This window comes from Lotus japonicus, chromosome 1, assembly GCF_012489685.1.
Source record: "Lotus japonicus ecotype B-129 chromosome 1, LjGifu_v1.2".
In the NCBI taxonomy this organism is placed as follows: Eukaryota; Viridiplantae; Streptophyta; class Magnoliopsida; order Fabales; family Fabaceae; genus Lotus; species Lotus japonicus.
The window spans coordinates 90,691,650-90,712,467 of record NC_080041.1 but is presented as its reverse complement, the minus strand read 5'-3'; the positions used below and the strand labels follow the sequence as shown (position 1 = coordinate 90,712,467).

At 33.7% G+C, this 20,818-nt stretch overlaps 3 protein-coding genes across 3 annotated transcripts; 2 read left to right on the top strand and 1 right to left on the bottom strand.

Moving 5' to 3' along the window:
- The first annotated feature begins 652 nt into the window (after nt 1-652).
- On the top strand, nt 653-2,747 carry LOC130727684 (transcription factor bHLH93-like). The gene is made up of 4 exons (XM_057578888.1): nt 653-1,342; nt 1,449-1,607; nt 1,897-2,061; nt 2,351-2,747. The coding sequence occupies exons 1-4, from the start codon at nt 743-745 to the stop codon at nt 2,435-2,437; spliced, it is 1,011 nt and encodes a 336-aa protein (XP_057434871.1). The 5' UTR covers nt 653-742; the 3' UTR covers nt 2,438-2,747.
- A 2,953-nt stretch (nt 2,748-5,700) lies between these two features.
- On the bottom strand, nt 5,701-8,203 carry LOC130727683 (uncharacterized). Its single transcript, XM_057578886.1, has 4 exons — nt 7,893-8,203; nt 7,719-7,807; nt 7,202-7,315; nt 5,701-6,063 (listed from the first exon to the last, which is right to left on the bottom strand). The coding sequence occupies exons 1-4, from the start codon at nt 8,074-8,076 to the stop codon at nt 5,851-5,853; spliced, it is 600 nt and encodes a 199-aa protein (XP_057434869.1). The 5' UTR covers nt 8,077-8,203; the 3' UTR covers nt 5,701-5,850.
- A 1,447-nt stretch (nt 8,204-9,650) lies between these two features.
- LOC130732212 (uncharacterized protein At5g65660-like) lies at nt 9,651-10,830 on the top strand. The gene is made up of 2 exons (XM_057584316.1): nt 9,651-10,090; nt 10,245-10,830. The coding sequence occupies exons 1-2, from the start codon at nt 9,863-9,865 to the stop codon at nt 10,398-10,400; spliced, it is 384 nt and encodes a 127-aa protein (XP_057440299.1). The 5' UTR covers nt 9,651-9,862; the 3' UTR covers nt 10,401-10,830.
- Nucleotides 10,831-20,818: the final 9,988 nt, after the last annotated feature.

Here is a 20,818-nt window from a genome sequence, read left to right as displayed (position 1 = left end):
CAACAATTTATACTACATAGCTTTAAACATACAAAGAACCTGGCAGGTTTTTGATGGTAATTCCATCCTTTTGCTTCCAGACAGTTGTGAGGGTCAAAGTTTTCTAGGACTACCAATTAAATATGCAGTTTGCATTTGATTGCAGAGATTTCGGTGAAAAAAGACAAAATGGCTGTGATATGAAAAGCAGATTCCATTTCTGTCTTAGACTATAGGTTTTTTTTTATCTAATACTAATATCCTCTCCAACATTGTTGTCGTGTGACTTTACGATCACATGTTCGAGTCATGAAATCAATCTCTTGTAAAAATGTAAAATAAGACTGTCTACATTAGATTCTAAAATGGATCCGGTCTCTCCCTGAACCTCGTGCATAACGAAAACTTTATAGCACTTAGTTTGCTCTTTACTCGGTCATATTTGAGTCGAGCTCTGGACATCCACATTTTTATAGGGCTAATTCTGTCAGCGAAGTTTTTTTCATACGTAAAGACTTGAATCCGAGACATTGTTTCAAGAGAATCAAACATGTACCACTTGAACCAACCGTCTGTCAGCCGGTGTCTTAGGCAGTAGGGGCTAAAGAATACAACATCATACATACTATATAGCATATAATAATCAATATGCCACAAGCCTTGCTGTACCCTTCTATAAATTCCTCAGATCAGAACTACACATTCTCAAAGAGTGTTTTTCTTAAAAAATTAGCACTTACAACACATAGAGAGAAAGAGAGAGATGGAGCTCTATGACCAGGATTTCTTGGACGAATTAATGGCCCTGAGAAGAGAAACATGGGAAACCAATCCAAACACAGAAGAAAACCAGTTCTTCTCCAATGGCTTCAGTTTTGACAGTTTTGATCAAAACTCTCTTGGCTATCTCCCAAACTCTTCTCAAGTTCCCCAAAGTTACAACAATGACTACACCTTCAATGAAATTTATGGCTCCTTACTTGAAGAATCCTCATCCTCAGCACCACCACAGGTTATGGATTCATACTATAATTATTCCCTTGATACTCCCTTTAATATCCCTCCATGTCCTTTACCAAAAGACTTTCCATTGTCCATGATGGAAGAAGAGGATCCAGGTTTGCTTGGGGAAGAGCTTCAGAACATGGAGCTGCAAACCACTTGCAAAATGGAGCCAGCAACACAGTCCCCTGAACCTGAAATGCCAGTTTTCAACATGGGTGGTGTCGGTCTGGAAAGAAAGAATAGAGCAAAGAAGGTGCAGGGACAACCCTCAAAGAATCTAATGGCAGAGAGGAGAAGAAGAAAGAGGCTAAACGATCGCCTATCGATGCTAAGAGCAATTGTCCCCAAGATAAGTAAGGTACGCAGTGAGGATCATTCACTATTGAGTGCTATAAGTACAATAATATAATGGGTGTTTTATGCAGATCTAATTTGTGTTGCTGAATGTTGAATACTCATCACAGATGGACAGAACATCTATACTTGGAGACACTATTGATTACATGAAAGAGCTTTTGGATAAGATCAACAATCTGCAACAAGAAGTAGAAGTAGATTCAAATATGGCAGGCATTTTCAAAGATGTAAAGCCAAATGAAATCCTAGTGAGAAATTCACCTAAGGTATGAAACTTCCGTGCTATAACTAGTATCAGTTCATCAATTGAGAGTGTTTGGATACAACTTAACTACACTATGATATATGACTTTCATCTTAATCTATAATAAGCTATCTATAATAAGCGTCTCATTCATTTTTTGTCTGAAGTGCGTGCTAATTCTGTCTTCATTTGTGATGATTGATATCCAAATATAGTCTTGACCCTTTGAACTAACTCTGCTTTGGAGGATTCCTAATTGTGATTTGTGAAGTTCTCACTGCTTTTTCATTTTTCTTTTCTTGTCTTTGCAGTTTGAGGTGGAGAGGAATGTTGACACCCGGGTCGAAATTTGTTGTGCAGGCAAGCCAGGCTTGTTGCTATCAACAGTAAACACCCTGGAAGCATTAGGCCTTGAGATTCAACAATGTGTCATTAGTTGTTTCAATGATTTCACAATGCAGGCTTCTTGCTCGGAGGTATATTAGTATGATAGTTTTGTGACACCAAGGTTTTAAATTGCGGTCGTAGTTGCAGTTGTGGAACAACAAACAAATGCGGGTAGACGCGGCCACAATTGCAGTCACGATGCCATAATAGAGACTTCAAAACTCTTTATGTTGTGGCTGTGATTGCAGTTTCAAACCCATTTTAAAACCCTGGAGAACACAGCATAACAAAAATTGGTTGGAGAAATTCCATTCTTCCATATATGGTCTTTTTTTCCATGGAGTGATCTATCATGTTTTGTTGTTTGTTATGTAACAGGAATTGGAGAGAAGGACAACACTTAGTTCAGAAGATATTAAGCAAGCACTATTTAGAAGTGCTGGTTATGGAGGAAGATGTTTGTGAGAGTAGAATACTTTGTCATGAGAAGATTTCCATTGGTGTTGACTGGTTTTGTTTTCTCACATATGCCAAATACAAAGGCAAATAAATTGAAATGTCAGGGTGTGATGGAATAATCTTTATGATTCTTAGGCTCACTTACCAATGATAAATGTTCATGTGAATGTGATCATGAATACAATTAGGGGAAGAGAGGGCCTAGTTAATAGTTAATTGCCCCCTGAGGATTAAGAAGATGCATGTGCAGAGGTTCATGCAATATTGTTAACATAATAAGAGAGTAAAGTTTGAGTTTTTGTTTCTATTCTTTTCAGATATGACTTCTCAATTTCTTTGTATAACTTCTAATTATGAAATAGTTTTCTATGGAATATGAGAAATAAGAATGTGATCCGTATTTCTTTATTCAATTTTCATTCTTGGGAAGAAAGCAGCAGAAAAAAAGAAAAGAAAAGAAAAAGAGCATAGGGAATATTCCTAACTACAATATAAAATTGACCAATTCTTTGGTTCAAGTGGTAATGTTTGATTTCTTTTAAGTAGGGTCTCAAGTTTTTCTTGTGAACAAAACAAAAAAAAAACTCTTGTTGTGAGAGCTAACCCCACCAAGATGTATGGATGTTCTCGACTCAAATAGAATTGACTCTTACATGTTTAAAAAACAACATAAAAATAACTATATACAAGCATTAGCTAGAAATAGCTATTCAATTCTTATGACCAGGATCCTCACATAAAAAAAGTGCATAAGCCCACAAAAAGCTGTCACAGTTTGAAAAGTTCAGGATGTCTTAGGCTTCAATTTTTATTTTATTTTTAATCACAAAGATGACACCTTTTTTATTTTAAGTTTTGTACAGAAACAATCAAAATAATATTTAATGTTTTATCCTTTTTCTGACTTAAGTTTAAAAAATAGAATATAAAATAAAATAGAAAATGATTTTTGAAAGCAAGTAATTAAGTCTTAGAGTTTACCTCAAAATTATCTTTTTCAACAGCAATTCTGTGTTTGCTCTCCAGCAAGACTATAAAAATCATCACTTATGTATTCAGTTAGAATGAATTTGTGCAAATAGCTTATTTAAGTATCACATAAGCAATTATGTATATGCTTATAATAACTTATAGGTAAATAAGCTAATCTAAGAAGGTAATTATCAAAATACACTCAAGTATATTATTTTTATAAGCTAAATCAAACACATTCTTAAGTGATTATATTATTAAGTAAGCTCAAATAAACTATTTCAAAGATAGCCTTTAAAATATACAATCACCAAAAGCACCAATCTAATGTCATGTGCAACTCATCACGTTGTCACACTGTCTATCAAAACAAGACTGTACTTCCACTTACCATTGGGAAACCTTACAAACAGTAAGTAAGTAGAAAACTCGAGAAAACAGATTGCTTCTGAGTTGAGTTATACCAACAATAATATCCTATATACTTGAACTAAAGCTCTAGAGGTTCTCAGTGTCAATTATTAAGGACTTAAAACAGTCTCCACAGGAGATTTTAATAAATTTTGTTCAGCACTAGTAGCTAAGATGCACTAGTACAAACACTTCAGGTATTATTATTGCATGTTATACTAGCTCAGACACTGTCATTACAGAGAAAAGGTGCATATGTGATATACGTGTTGGTTGTTCATGTACTATATCCATGCTCACATTCTGTAACAAAGAAACGTGAAACATCCAAAGGCTATACACTAGCTAACAGTTCGTAGAAGAAAAGAATAACTACACATAATACTTAGATTCCGAGGATGCAATGTGATCAGTGATTACCCTTCATTTGCTTGAAAATCAAATCAAAGTCTTATCCAACCTGAAGAGAACACGGATTAGAGTTGCCATATTACCCTTCTCAGTCTCACTGTATATAATTCACGAGAATCTTTCAGATACGACCAATGACGTGGCCTCACTGCTTTTTAGAAAGTTCAAGTGTGAAAACTCATGTCACATAAAGCCACAAACAATGGGAAGAAGCTTGGATCTTACTTACCATGGAATCGATGAAGATACAGAAAACAGAAACCTTTCCTTTATTGAAAAACATAAAATTGGAAAAAGAAAAAAAAAGAAGAAGGAAGAAGACAAGAGGAACACCTACATGAAAATATACAAATATAACGAGACAAAGCTGGTTGATAGTCTACTGATGGATATTTGTTGGGGAACTTAATGATGATTCAATTATTGATTATTCTGAATCAAACTTGCTATTGTACATTGATACACGAAAAGTAAATACTATAAGTTCAATTTAATCCTGTGATCCTTTAAAAAGCTCTAACTACAAACACTCTTACAAGCCCCGTGCTCATCATAAACAAATTGAAATCACCATCACATTTCACAAATTGAAAGTAGTCATTAAACCAGTGATTTTGATCAAAGACTAAAACCCCATCCGTGATTCAAAAGGAAACAGCAGAAAAGAAAAAAAGGAAGAGCAATTCTTACATCTGTAGCATGTGCAAGTTGGGTTGCTGAGAATAAACACATGTTGCTGAGAATAACATCTGAGTTATTGCATGTTGCTGAGAATAAACAAGAAAAGTCTCATTGATCAAGCAAGTAAACACATCTCACGAGCAACTTACATTTTGAAATCAAAACGAAAGAGCACCGAGCTTCGGAAAAGATCACAAATTTACAGTTACTGATCAAACCTATACATTCAATGCAACTAGGCAAATCACTCGGTCAACATGGCCGGTTGGATTTGACAGGAAATAGTGAATTCTTTGATGTCATTACCTAGATCAAGCACATGAAGGAAACATTGGTGCACCTTTTGTACTTTTCCCCTCTTTACCTCCTTTCTGTGTGGTTAGTCCGTTAGTGTATGAATGGTGAAAGAAAAATTAGTTCTATGTGAAGAAAACGTCTCAGTGCAGTGAGTCAGAAGAAAATGTATGATTAGCTTAGGATGTGAGTCTGAAAACAAGAATCAAAACCAAGGTTCTGGTGTTAGAGTGAAAACAGGGTTTAGGTTTAGGATTTAAGATCAGTAAAAACCAATAAGTGTATCACCTGCTATTGATGAGAATGAGTCATTATGGTGGAAATGAATAAAAAACATCTGCATAAGTGTGTGAAAGAAAAGATCTACCATGGTGTTTGTGGTGGAACAAAGAAGGTGACCAACTTGATCACTGCTACAAGATTTGGCACAGCCTTCAATGGTTCACACTAAACATACTACAATGTCTAACACACAAGCTGAAGAAATAAGTAATGTAGCATTTCGAATCTAAAGACCTCGTATATTAAGTAAACAAAAGTTCAGATACTTAGTTACACACCCTATGAAGGTTTGCAATGCCTCAAAGCCTCAAAAGGCACAAGAAAACAGAGGAAGACTACGTATCCTTAAAAATAAATTGTTTTTTCATCTAATTTTTTCTACCTCTACTCCTCCTTGAAACGGCAACCCATCCGTCATCAGCTTCAGCTGCAGCCTTTGACAGAGGTTCATTAGCTGGCTTGTTTACTGAATTCATGTCTGACTCAAAATTTTGGATGTCCACATCCATGTTTGAAGAGTTATCACCCCCAATAATGTTCTCATCATTATCACTGTCTTCATCTTCATCATCGTTGACAATCTAGCACATCATAAATTACTCTTTTCAAATTCAGGGGGTTGAATGATCGCCAATTGTTACTTAGTAAATATGTGAGCAAGGAGAAATGTGTAAACCTCAACCAAACATGCCCACTAAACATAAATAATAAATTGACAATTACACAATTTAGTCACATGTGAGGAGGAAAAAGTTACATATTTTTAAGGAAAGATAAAATTGTAGGAAAGAAGCCTAAGAGGGATTCTAACATAGGACAAGTATCCCGTAGAGTGGATCTCTCTTGCCATGATACACCCCTGATAAACCTAAGGTACTCCTTTAAGTGTGGACTGCTATTCCAACTCAAACTTAAAATAAAACTTGAAAGGAAAACTCAAATTTGCACATCTTTTAATCATCAAAAGACTCTAACTGTTCACTAAACAACCTAATAATGAATCCTATTCTAAGCTGAACGAGATAATCTAAAATTAGAATGAACTCCCTAAATACGAAAAATAACAATAAAATGATACCACATAGAAAACCAAAATTACACTCTTCAATGCATAATAAAGTAATAATCCAATCTAAATCATCCAGTCCCAGGATCAAGAGCTCCTGAAAGTTGATCACACCTTTAACATGGGTAGCAACGATTTAGGAAATTATCATGTAAAAAAAATCATAGCTTTCACCAGAGTCCTTAATGTAACTGTCAACCACCCAAAAGATATCAAGCCCAAGTGGCCATTGGGCTTAGGCCTGGGTTGGAAAAGTATATGACTGTGTGTTAGAGCAGTGAGAGATGTTTGGCTGAAAGGGGAAGGAGAGAAACATGTGGGGGATTTAGGATTGTGGAAAACAGTCTCAAGGATGCCAGTAAGACATTTGTATTGCAGAGAAGGTGTAAAGGCCGCACTCCTTCTGAAGTCACTATAAACATCAGATTACTCCATACAGTCTTGTTTTACTTTTACATGGCTTTAGAATAGGACATACCAAAATCATGTACCAAATGAAATCAAATAATAACTTAATGTTCTTCCCTCCAGAAATACCCCCCGTCATTTACAAAATGGAAACCTAAATTAATCATACATAACCCACATAATTTGATATTACAAATCCAATAGAACAGAAAGTTCCATTTTGCATGTATTCTGCAATAATTTACCTGTGCTAGTCGAGGACGAGCAGCTTGCTTAATATTGGCTTCCCTGAGTATATCAATGGACCTAAAATTACCCTCTACGCATTCGTCATGCATAGCCATTAAATTTCCAGCTACCTACATAATCATGAACATGGACATAAAAAATAAGAATAAGTCACCATTGGAAATACATATATCCATGAATCAGCAGCAACAAGTCACTAACAAGTGGAATATATGAAGCTGAATTTTACTTGATTACTTCTCAAGAAAAAACAACATGAGCCAACTAGGATAAAAGTTAAATCTTTGTAGCATAGGAGCAGAGATGACCCAGAAAAAAATAGAAAAACACACGAGGTTTGATCACGTTGTTCGGCAAAATGCACCTACGTCTGCGACTACAGAGCAGTTGTAGTTCCGTCTTATTGATTAGGTTAAGTCGTAGGATTACAGTATTACAAGCATTATATAGCGATAATAAAACCAAATTAATCCATACAAAACCAAACTTAATGACAGGTTCAATTCAACATACCTCTTCAATGCTTCCATCCTCAACCTCTACATTTAGAGAAAGCATTCCTTCATCGAATATGGCTTCTAGGTCATCAATATAAAGCGGCTCTGGGAATCACCATTCACCAATGAATAAATTCACAATAAAATCAAAAATCAATTTATTTTTTACAGAATTATGATATTGATATACCTTTGGATTGGGTGAACCAGGAAAGCACGTCAGCGGCGAGTTGATGCGCTTTGAGGTTTGAATCACGGCCACCCCATTCGTTCTCAACGGCTGTTTGCAGCGCCGACCACCGATTCAGAACCAAATCAATGCCTTCACTGAAAACTCTCTTCGACTCACCTTGCAGAAACTTTGAACCCTCCATCTCTCGCTGTCAACTCCAATTGACCAGCGTGAACCTTGAAATTGAAGAAAGCTTTCTCCTTCTTACTGTGTGTGTGCGTTCATGGGGTTCGCTTCGCTCTACTCTGCGTCGTGTATCCAAAGTGTTATTTTTTTTTGTCTCTATATTTTTTGTTATATATTTGGGCTTTGATATATTAATAGCCCAAAACAAAATGGCACCAATTGAAAAAGATAAAATCTTGGACCATTTCGAAACAGAAAAAAAAAAAATCTTTGGACCTAAAAAATAAGCTTTGTTCCCCGAGAAATCAATACTTCAATTCCTTCCGGAACTCCTTTATTCTCTATTGACAATATTCCTCCATCTCCACCAAAGTTGTATTTATTTATTAGATAGTTGTTTGATGTAAGTCCTAGCTTGAGTTTGAGTTCAAACGAAATGCCTACATGTCTAGTGAACGTTTATGCCAATGTCGTTTAATTAAGCTCACTTGGTTAAGACATTGATGCTTATGTGGCATTTTTCAATGAGCTTTTATTTATTATCCACGTCTCGGTCACATCAACTTAATAAAATAACTTGTACAATACTACCACTTAAGCACTCACTTAACATGTAGACATTTAAGATTCAAGCGATGAGTAAAATCAATATCTAATTATATGGATCTAATTACAACTTTGCTCCAACAAGAGACTGAAATCAAGTATCTGATATTTACGAGGATCAAAATAATATTTAGCCCATAAGAGTACGGTTTGTTTTTCCACTTACTTTTGTCTTGTGTTGATCTTCAAAGATCAATCATCTATAGCTCACTTAACAAAGAGATGATTGGCCCTTTTTCTTTGTGTTTCTGTTTCGGCTTTTTCTTGTTCTAATACGGAATTGTACTCCCGCATAAAAAGTTAGTATTGAAGCTTACCATTTGATAAGTTAGGTCCAAATTTATAATGCTTTCCACCTTGGAGTTCCAATTTATTTGAAAGTGACCAAGACCTAATGTTCTTCCATTCTGATGTAAAATCATCACAGGCCACAAAATTCCTATGATGTGCATGGGATCTTTTAACTTTTACCTATTTTTTAAAATTATAAATTATTTATCACATTAATTAAAAATTGATCGATAAATATTCACTCTTAGCAGATATTCATTTAACATACGGTTTTATGAGGTTGTTAACTGCTACAAAATATTATGAAAGTTAAAAACCACCTTACAAACGTATATGTTTAATGAATGTCCGTCATAAAATATATCTGTCTATTATTAATCTTTCACATTTTATTCTACATCCCTTGGGATGCGCTTTATAAGCACCCGTGCATAACACTAGTACACCTGGCTACCCTTAGCCCCATGACATGTATACCATTGAAAGTGGATGCCCTCCATTAGCAGGAGATAACAAACACAACTAAAACATAAATGGTTGTAGTACGTCATACCTCGATAACTTTATTGAACATGATACAATCTCATATCTAATAAGTTGTATATATAAGTTTTGGTTAGTTCTTTAGAGAGAAGGAAAATGTAATGTTCAATAAGTGCTCACACCGGCTATAAATAATCTAAAACATTAGGTTTAAATAAAACAAGTCACACTCCACTTATCAGTAAGTGCTTCATCAAGTCAACTCAGTGCTAACCATTCCATTTAATGCAGTGCTAACCATTCCATTTAATGCAAAGCCTCCACGTTTTATTTTGTTCACATCAAAATCTTCACTCCTCTAGGATTCCTTTCAATTCATTCAGGTGAAAAACACCATAGAACATAGAAAATAAGAGATCCAAATGGAGATTGAGGACACACCAGACAGAGTATCTATTGGGTTTCCTCTTGGTTTAGCCCTGCTCGTTGCCTTGTTATTATTCATCTGCTGCTTCTTCTGCTGTTGTCTACACTGGGACAAGCTTCAATCTTTGCTTCAATCTTATGGATTTATAATCAACGACACTCATGCTGATCAGATACAAGCACACTTCACTTCCTCTAGCCCAAAACCAGGGTACCCTGTTCTGGTAAAAACTTCTCTTGCCTTGCTCATGCTCACACCCAAAAATTCATTGATTAATTTCTATATATTTCAGAAAGAAATTAGATAAAGATATATCTTCATAATAATGATTTTGTGAGGAAACAATAAATGGGTTTGTTGTATATATTGTTTTTCAGAAGCTGATACAGAGGAACCATGGTCCGAGCTTGCCTGTGTTGATGCCAGGAGATGAAGTACCAAGATTCATAGCACTAGCATGTCCATGTCAGCCTCCAACGGAAGAAAGGATCATTGTTCACGTGCAGAAGGATGGTTTTTGCAGTGGGAACTAAAAAGAGTTCATGTTTCCAATTCAATTATTAAATTTGAGAAAGCTACTCAGCTCCCATGGAATTAAGTTGAGGAACAAACAAAAATCAAGTCTCAGAGTCAAGCTCAAATATCTCTGGATAATATGTATAGCTTTGTGATGCATGAGATGATCAAACATTAGCTCGTGGGATCAAAATAGTGGTCCATCGCCAGAAACATTGAACTTCCAAGCCCATTTTATGTCTTGCTGTTTCTTTTAGCCTAAATTGTGAATAAGTGTGGAAACATGGTAGAGTAGAGAAATTAATAAGAATATGTTCATTTGGTGTGGAAAAAGTGATTATAACAAGTTCAAACATTGAACGCAGGAAAATGTTCATTTGTAAAGTACAAAGTTGTGTTGGGATAACTGGAGCTAATGATTTTTTGTTGTTGTAATGATTCATTAAATATTTGCATCATAAAATTGATGATAACTAATGGCTATGTGCATGAAGAATTCGTTGAATCCGAATCCTCTTGAACAAGTATCTTCATTCTAACTCTACTATAAAATCATGCAATAATTGTTCGATCTATTGGACGGTTGAGATTAATCAATGAAAAATTAAGTCATAAAAACTTGTTTGTGATTGGTTAAGTTGTTGCTCGAGGTGCTGCACAACAGGAGAGAGTCTTCATGGCTACAAAACTTGTTTTGCCCGGCTTCTAAGCAACCCACCTAATGACATTTCAGCCGACCAAAAGACACGCATAGAAGCATTCGTCATAAGATCGGACAAAATGACTAATGAAGAAACATCACGCATCAGCCTGTGTTCGCTCAGACACCTAATGACAGAGACACAATAAATTGAGGCAAGAGGGTTGAAAATCATATGATCGCTCAAAAGTTCAACTTAAAGGGTCTTCTTCACGCTTGCAGAGACAATTATCATGAGCTCCGAGCCTATAAATACATATTATATCATTCATTTACATAACATGTTATTCATTCTTAGCATTGTCACTTGAAATCCTCATATAGGATTCTCTCTTAACACTTTAGCGTCAGAGTATCTTCTATAGGTACCCTTTGTTGTGGAACTTGGAGCTCTATCATAACCTTAAGAACAACAACTGCTCCATTCCATGGTGATCCACCATTGTGACAAAGAATGTAAAACATTTATGGTGATATATTACTCTGAACTTTAATGGGCCTGAAGTGAGGTGGCCCGAAAACATATTGATCCAGCATAAATAAAAATATTGGGCTTTTATAATTTGTATCGCTCGTAATTGTATTGTGGATTGTGAAACAAATAAAATGTCATTCGTACAAAGTCCAATGAGGAAAACAGGTGCAGTGAATTAGCCCAATGGGAAGATACAATATACAACCGCATTTTAGATTCAAGTCTGACATAGTTTTTCCTTTCAAAAGCATGTGCAATATATCATGTCATCAATTCAGATCCTTCAAGTAAAATATTTTGGATTGAACAAACCTTTTTCTTACAAAAATAGCATTGTCATTGCTGATCTCTAATGAATAACAGAAAGAAAACAAAAGGAAGACTGTTTTCTGAAAAAACATAAAACCAAAAGATGCTTATTCAATCAAACCAGAACATGATCTATGACAGATGCTACATATGCACTCTTGACTAATATTAATATTATGCATTTTAGTATTTCTCTATCTTCTTAGAACCAATAGGATTATAATATATACTGTTTTTAACAATCATCCCATGTGGTCTCAAGAGGGATGCAAAATGTGGTCTATATTTCCAAGGCTCGCATAAGTCAACTTGCTAATGCATATGCATGCACCATCATCATATACATCCCTTCACATTGTTTAATATTTAACAACAACAGAATAAGTATTAACAAAAAATATATATATAAATTCAAAAAAAAAACAAAAAATATATATAGTTATAATTAAATTTATGGTTGCAAATTTGTCTATGTCTGATACTGGAACCTGTCAAAGCCTTAACAAATCCACTAAATTAAAGGCAACAAATCCACTTCTGGGCCATATTCAACTAATAATTTTTTGCAGTGTCCTCATATTTATAAATTAATTTTATCGGCTCTTAGTTTGTTGTACTCATTTGACAAATAAGTTAGGCTCTCAATTCAATATCAAGAATAGCTAATTAGACTGCAGCTGAATTTCCATCTTCATGATCACTAATTAAGAATTAATTGTCAACTCTGAACTTGGCTTATTCGTTGACTGAATGCATCTCTGGGAAATATGGTTATAGATGTTTTATAAGTCTTTTTGAAACCCACATGTATTATTTATTGATGCAATCTTGTTCAAGCCGAGTTTGTCTTTTCGGAAAGGATGTATATATTCTTACAAGTTTGATATTTGGTATTTGATATTTGACCATTCATTGAATATTCCATCAATTTATTCAATGAACAAATGACCAAGATCTTCACCCATTCCTTCACAGATTGAAGTGAAATTCCCCTACTCCATTTAGAGGTTGCTACAATTCAGACAACACAATGGGATGGCAAACCCATACATTAGGTGTGAAGTAGCAAAGCGGAGTAAATTTTATCCAAAAGGTTAGTGGGCATGTAAAATTTGGTCATAAAGCAAGATACTATAAGTCCAAAAGGGAAAGATATTTTGTTCACTTTTATTTTAAAAGCCTATGTGCACATTAACTACATAAAGTTATAAACTACTCAAAGGACTTATTTGTAAAGCAGTCTAGATAGCCTTGAATATCAACACTCAAAGGACCCCACCTCATCCAAGTGAATCCCCTTTGCTTGAAAATTTAATTGAAGGTGCTTGTTTAAACAAATGAATTGAATAGAAGAAGTGATGAATGCAAAAGAAGGTTCAAAACAAGGCCTAAAATGGTAAAGGCAACTACATCTTGGTCTTGCTCTTTCTTCCATGAACGTTGCCACAATATTGCATGATTGAAGGAAGTTGGAGTGGTTAGAAACGGTAGTTGCAATTAAAAGTCATGGACCGTGGAGAGATCACAATTAAAGAAATTATTGGCATGCTATCATTAATTAATTAATTAATTGCCGACCCTTACTTCCATTGTGGATTTGAACCTAAAAAAGTGGATTGCTTTTGACAAATTGTCTACTAGCGATTGCACAAGTGAACTTCAAAGTTACTGTTAATAATGTATTATTTACTTACATATCAAATAACAAAATGTCTCGGATTAGTATTGTTGCTTATTGTTGAAAGATTTTTACCACAAATATTTTTAAATCCCTTTCAAGATTCAATTGTAGTATAGTAAGGGTTTTTATCGTCTTCAGGAAATTGGAAATACAACGTCGTTCTTTAGCTAAATTACTTAAGCAAATAGTTCAAGAAACGTTTGGTTGATTGTTTTGAGAAATGTTGTGGACATAAAACAGTAATAAAAACGGGTTTAAAACAGATTGAGAAAACTGTTGGGATTGGGGTTCACACATCAACTCTCATATATCCTATAATTCAACAATACAACCTATTCTATCCTTGATTTCATCACATCAGTTCTTATCTATCTCATTAATTTCTTACATGAGCAAATCAACGATTCACTTCTCTAATTATCGATGTCTCGCATAACTAACGAAGCAAAACGTAATGAGTTCAGATGTTAAGCGACTAATAAATCTAACCCTATGTCTAGCAATCAGGTAAATTAGATGATACAACCTAAATCTAATTCAAATATGTAGCTTCCACTCACATATCAAATCTCAAATCATGGTCTAGTTGATCAAGCTAAAACAAGCATTAAAATCAAGATCATATCATTGAAATCAAGAGATAAAATGGATTCATATGAAAGAGAACTAAGATGGATACATTTAAGTCAAGTATTACACCCAATCCCAACAAAGAGAAGTTTAGCTATCCATAGACATGGATGCTATGCTTACAAGAGGAACTAAGACGAAAGTGATAATCCGTGCCGTCCTTGGTGATGTTTCCAGCTTGATGGATGGTGAATCAAAACTCCCAAAGTTCCTCCCTTCTTCTCTCTGAAGTTTTCTCTCTCAAAAGTCCAAAATAGGTAAAAAGATGATCTCTTTCTGATCTTGGTCGAGCCTTTTATAAACAGGGCACAGTTTCGCTTGAGCTGATAAAGGTTCTGCTTAAGCGAGGAGGTTTCTTCGAGTTCAGGTAAGGTCTTTCAGCTTAAGCGAGACCATTTCTCGCTTAAGCCAAATTGTCTTACAAAACCACTGCTACTGCCATGTAATTTGGCTTAAGCGAGACTACATTTGGCTTAAGCGAAGATCAATATATTTGTCACTGCTACTGCCATATAATTTGGCTTAAGCGAGACTACATTCGGCTTAAGAGAACTTCAATATTTGTAGCCCTTTTGATTTGAAATTGTTTGGATCTCCTGACTTTTCTCCTACAATAAAACCAAAGAGCTTAAATGATAAAACTAACATATCTATATATTTTCTATATAAAAACTATCTACTTACTAAATTAACGTATTGAGGGATAATTTGAAAGATAATGTACATATCTAGAACAGATAAGTACCCAAATTAGTATAGAAAATCAGGTATTTTTGGTACTTATCACTTATACGGGTCTACTCGACTATAATAAAGTTGCCTTACACGTAGTTTGGTAAGATAGAAAGAGATAGAGAAGAGAGAAGTTGAGTAGAGAGAAATATGTGAGAAATAATGTAAAGAGAAAAAGAAGAGAGAAAGAATGATGTGGAGTCTCTCTCCTCTAGTTTCGTTGAATAGAGAGTGAGAAGAGAGAGAGTTAATTTTGTATGAAATGACATTTTTACCTTAAAATATACTCCCTCCGTTCCTAATTATAAGACATAATACAAAAAATTACGCTTATTAAGAAAACATTAAATGTGTCTAATTAGTGTGTTGGTTTTTTAAAAATGCATACATTCTTCCATATTTACCCTTTGTTATTTTCTCTCACTAATAAATGGTAGGTGGTAATTAAAATTTTGGAATTGAAAACACACCATTAATGTAAGGGTTATATATGGAAGAGTAGAATACTTTTTGCTAGATTATTGTTAAAGGTCTTATTTTTAGGAATTAGAAAATTTTAAAACTAGGTCTTATAATTAGGAACGGAGGGAGTATATTATAAACATAAACTACATCTTTTTATAGGGATAACCTAGTAAATTCATAAAACACATATGCAACCCCTCTTTATCTCTCTTTCTTTTGAGGAGAGGTTAAAAATCAATGGGACCCACCAAAAAGTTCTCTCTCTTCCCTTTTTGAGACATACTAAACACGGTATCTCTCTTCTATCTCCCTCTCTTTTATCTCTCTCTTCATTCTTGACTCTAACAAACACACCGTTAGTGAAGAACCAAAAATAAGCAAAGACCATCTTGAATGAAAATTTTGATAGACAGAGACCTTTAATTGTCATGAACTTTATCAGAAACTGTATACTTCAAATCAGTGTTTCAAATCAGATAGTGATATAGGAAACACAACCATGCTGGGTCATGGCTAATTCTGTGATGTGTCTCTTGTAATCTCCAAAAGCAATCCACATGCATGACCGACCAGTAATTGCATGCATTATTTCTATGTCTTTGTGGAGCAGAGTCCTAATCCAAGTGATTATATCCTTTAAACAGAAAGTTTGAACCACATATAATTTAAAAATTAAGTTTCAAGAATTGAGCTTAATCCAAAACTCTATGTCCTACTACTTGTGGCCTTGTCTTTGACTAGAAGTTAAACAAATGTGAAATACATCTAATTAATCCTAATTTCCATTTTGGCGCATGCATTTTGAGATTAGACTAATCAGTATATGGTACGAGATAAATTTGCAAGTGCCTATCAACCCTTAATTTGCTCAACCCTCTTGTGGCAATCGATAATCTGATCAGAAATCAGTGTCATCACTTTGACTCTTTGAGAACCCTCCAAGCTCTTGAGCATGCAATTAAAACAGAAGTTCATTTTTCTGTGGAATTGACAGGGGACATCTTGATCGTGAATTGAAAGATGGTAAGAAAAATGTGGTATTGGTTGAGTGTGAAATGGGGTAGTTTTGTACTAATCATGCTTATGGGAGAAGGAATAACCCAATGAAGGCCCATTTAGATTTACATGAAATATTTTATTTAGCTCATTACGATGAATTAAAATTACCAGAAAAGTTGAGCCTAATTGCTCTCATTAAAAAAAGTAAATCAGTACAATGAGGTAAATGAAATCTTTCATCTGTGCACCGTTTACATATATATGCTTTTTTTTTACAACAAATTAAAGCATATATTGAAAGAAAGATGAGTCCATAAGAACACTCCTCCCATACTATATATGCTGAAATTAATATTTAATAAAACATTCCTTGTTTTTGTCGCTTCCTTCTCCTTAGTTCTCCAGTGAGGGTCCCTAAACCCCATGTACCCAATGGTAACATGTTAGACCTCCCAAAATAAATGTTAGAACTGGTCAATTCAGGTATTGATAAGGAGGGTGCTGTAACCTTGCTCCTTTATCCTAATTAAAGACCAAATTCTTTTGACTCATTAATGTGGAGTAGCATATATAATAGACACCAAATGATCTTGTCGTGAGTTAAAGTTAATTAGTGTGATAATGTACTAGTATATCAATATCAAAACAAGTTACTAATTCATATACCACTGATTCTTAGACAGACACTAAGACGCTAGTAATTTATGGCAGTTAATTTTTTTTTCAATAAATTTTACAATTTATAATGGTAAAAAACTGTTATAAATTGTCGAGTCGAAGTGTCTATCATAAATAAGTACTACACCAATTATTTTTGCTAGTTAAAACAGGACATGGGTCGCTCTTTACAGACCACAGGTTTATTAAGGTGACAAATATGTCATTAATTTTCTCTCCATCATAAATATCATACATACTCTCATGTATTTTATTTTCTTTTTAAATAACAAAGTGACTGTAACAATAAAAAATAATAGCAAGGTGACAACGTTGGCGCGCTATATGTTTGGATTAAAACTTAGCACGGGACATGGTTTTGTATTTTGAGCCTGACTTGCATTGTAGAAACGGTATACATTGAAGTGAGGTTAACTGTCCCTTTTTATGTTTATGTACAACACTTTTGGTAGGTTATACAAAGGTTAATTTTGAGATCATCAAGCTTTTTTTTCTTTTCTTCAAAGTGTTCCGGGAGCTACAGTGATGAGATCAATCTCTTCAAAGGAAATCACATTAAGTGGGGTTGCCTAAATGACCCATGGTAAAATTTGGGTTAAATAACCCATGATCTAGGTGGACCAATCACATTTAAGATAAATTGGTTGAATTTTCTATATTTTATTAATTGATTTTTTAGAGTCAAATATGTTTTTGATCCCTAACTTATACAAATAATCTAAAATGGTACCTAAAAAAGCGCAAAGGTTTAGGCCTTTGAATTATTTTTCACATCTATTTTGATCCCTCAAAATTTTCTTCCATTAAATTTAGTCCTCCTCCCCACACAATTATTTCAAAACCTAAAAATTCACCTTGAAATCATTGTCCAGCTTATGCAACCATGGGGTTATCAAAGAACGCAACCATGGGTAACTTAACTATCTTATGCAACCCTTCGTGAATTCACCTTTTTATGTTTCATAAATTCATGTTTTGTACATCTGTATGAAATTGACGTGGTAATATTGTCTTTGCTAAGTACAAACGAGGAGGAGCAATCTATGGCAAGGTGATTATCTTTGCTAAATACAAACTATGGCAAATATAAATCATGAGATATTTTTGTGGGACTGAAATAGATGTGAAAAAAAATTAAGGACTAAAGCTTTTGTGTATTTTCGGGTACCATTTTATATTTATGTGTATAAGTCAGGGACCTAAATCATATTTAACCCTAAATAAATTAATAAATAAATTTTAAAAATTCAACTAATTTATCTTAAATGTGATTGGTCCACCTAGATCATGGTTTATTTAACCCAAATTTTACCATGGGTCATTTAGATAACCCCATTAAGTGATTAAACATCTTTCAACAAATCATTGTTCAATTCATTCGTTCCACTCATAACTAATGTTTAAGGAGCTTAGAGCTTGTTGAACCCATAAAGTCTTTTTTCACTAATGTTACCGTGTTATTTATAAATTTGCTCCACATAATTAACTTCATATAAAATTTAATACCTATATATATACAAGCTAAATTAACTATTCAAAATTCTTTTTTTTAAATGAACTATTCAAAATTCAGTGCACATGACAATTTGCATAAACCTTAAATAATAATTATCTCTCCTATTTGATTTGGTATTTTTTATTATACATAACTCATATTCCCAAATAAAAAATACGTGGTTGTTATGGATCCTTCGTAATTAACAAGTTCATGGCATGTGATCCAATAATGACCACATCTCAACAACTAGCCGGAAAGAAAGTTCTTCATTTTGTCCGTTTTTTTTTTCAAACATATTTTCCATTTCTCTTACAATTTTAATATATATTATCATGAATTCGACTTGACCAACCAAATAGTGTCATCAAAAACCAAATAAAATGCATGTTCGTCAAACCACCCTTTGAGCAAGTATTTTAAGAATAAGGTGAGTTAATGTGTCTTAAGGTAGATTCAACACTTCACTTTTTAAGCAAATGGTTTGGGATTTGATTTACAACTCTTAATGTGAAAGAAAAGAAGTATCAACTATGTGGGAGTACTGCTTAAAACTAATTGTTTATGCTGAGTGGTTTAACTATTGTTAAATAACAGGTAGTTAAAACATTGGATAGTTAGCTACAAATTAAGTATTAACCGAGAAAGGTTTTTTTTTTTCTCTTAGAAGGGTGTAAGCCTATTAGTGAACGTCATGGAGGACCTCAGATACTATTATATATAATATGTTATGAAATGCAAAGTACATATAGGTAGCTAACTAGTAACTAGGTGATTGTGTGTGTGAGTAAAAGTATATTATAAAATGACTAATGTAGATAGAGAAACAAATAATAATAATAAATTGTAGGTGCATTAGCTGGGGAAGAGGAATGATGCACCAGAATATTTATGCCGTACATTGGCTGGGAAGAGGAATGATGCACCAGAATATGTATGGACTCTGTAGGTGCATTTTAAGTCATTCAATTTAATTTCTTGTTATTCAGCGGTTTGTACTTGTTAGGGGGATTGATTAATGCAATTTTAGCTGGCTGTAGTGGTTTGTTATTCCATGGACTTGCTAGGTTTATACATATTAGATGCCTTTCTCTTTTCAAAAAATATATATATTAGCTCTCCTATATATTTTGGTCAAGCTTAGCCACTGGCTCGTCTCATTTTGCAAAGGCTCTTTGTTATAGATTGACATTTTCTTTAGCGCAATATTGTTTCTCTCATATCATATGTTGACGAACGATTGTCATATGGTGTTTACTCTCTAGAGAGATAGTGCCTGGAACGACTCTTTGGCATGAAGCATTATTAAGGATTGTCAAACTTTGACCTTGTTTTGTACTTTTGCGGATTTCAATTTTACTACACACAGGGGTAAAAATGCGCTTGATTTTTAGCTAAGCTGGATTTTCCTCCCCCAATTGTACTTGGGTTAAGAAAGGGCCGGTAGGACTTGATCTCATTTTGTCGTCTGATGAATTGAGCTAAGTTTTTTTTTTAAAAAAAAAATTATCTTTCATTTGAAAAAATTATGTTTGTAAAACTTTTATAAAAATCTAACTTCTACCACGATATTTTTACTTTAATATTGTCATAAAAAAATTATGTCTTATTCTTAAATAACATACATTATACATTAAATAAAATAAGGATCTATCAAATTTTATAAGCATCTATAAGTATACAAATTAATATCAAACTTTCACATAAAAATATCATAAGATTCATTTATTTTAATTATTAATAAATATTAACGAGAATTGACACTTGTTAAAGTTCGAACAATACAAAAAATAAAAATATTTAAAAAATAGAACTATTTGAGTTTTGAATATATCAAAAATAAACTTTTACATTTTTATTCTATTAACAAGATCTTATTTTTTCTTTTTTTGAAAGTATTAACAAGATCTTTATAAACCTTTAATTTCTAATTTCAGGTAAATTATTTAATAACCACCTGGCAAAAACTAAAATAAAGTGCGATCGGGAAACTTGGAATTTACAAATGGATGTGATCTCTTCCAATTTGCGTCGATGTGGATTTAAAACTTCAAATTCAGTTTGTAAACACAACTTGCTTCAAATCCAGTTTAATTTGTAGTACTTCTCTGTTAAACACCTGTAAATGGGTCCGATTTCAATAATGCAACCATTAATTATTTAATTAGGACAAACAATTTTTTATATTTAGTGTTTAACCTGCTAATCTTGACTATCGTGCCACATGTCAATGATTGGCACAGAATCACACTCTCTTTAAGTTAAGTCTTT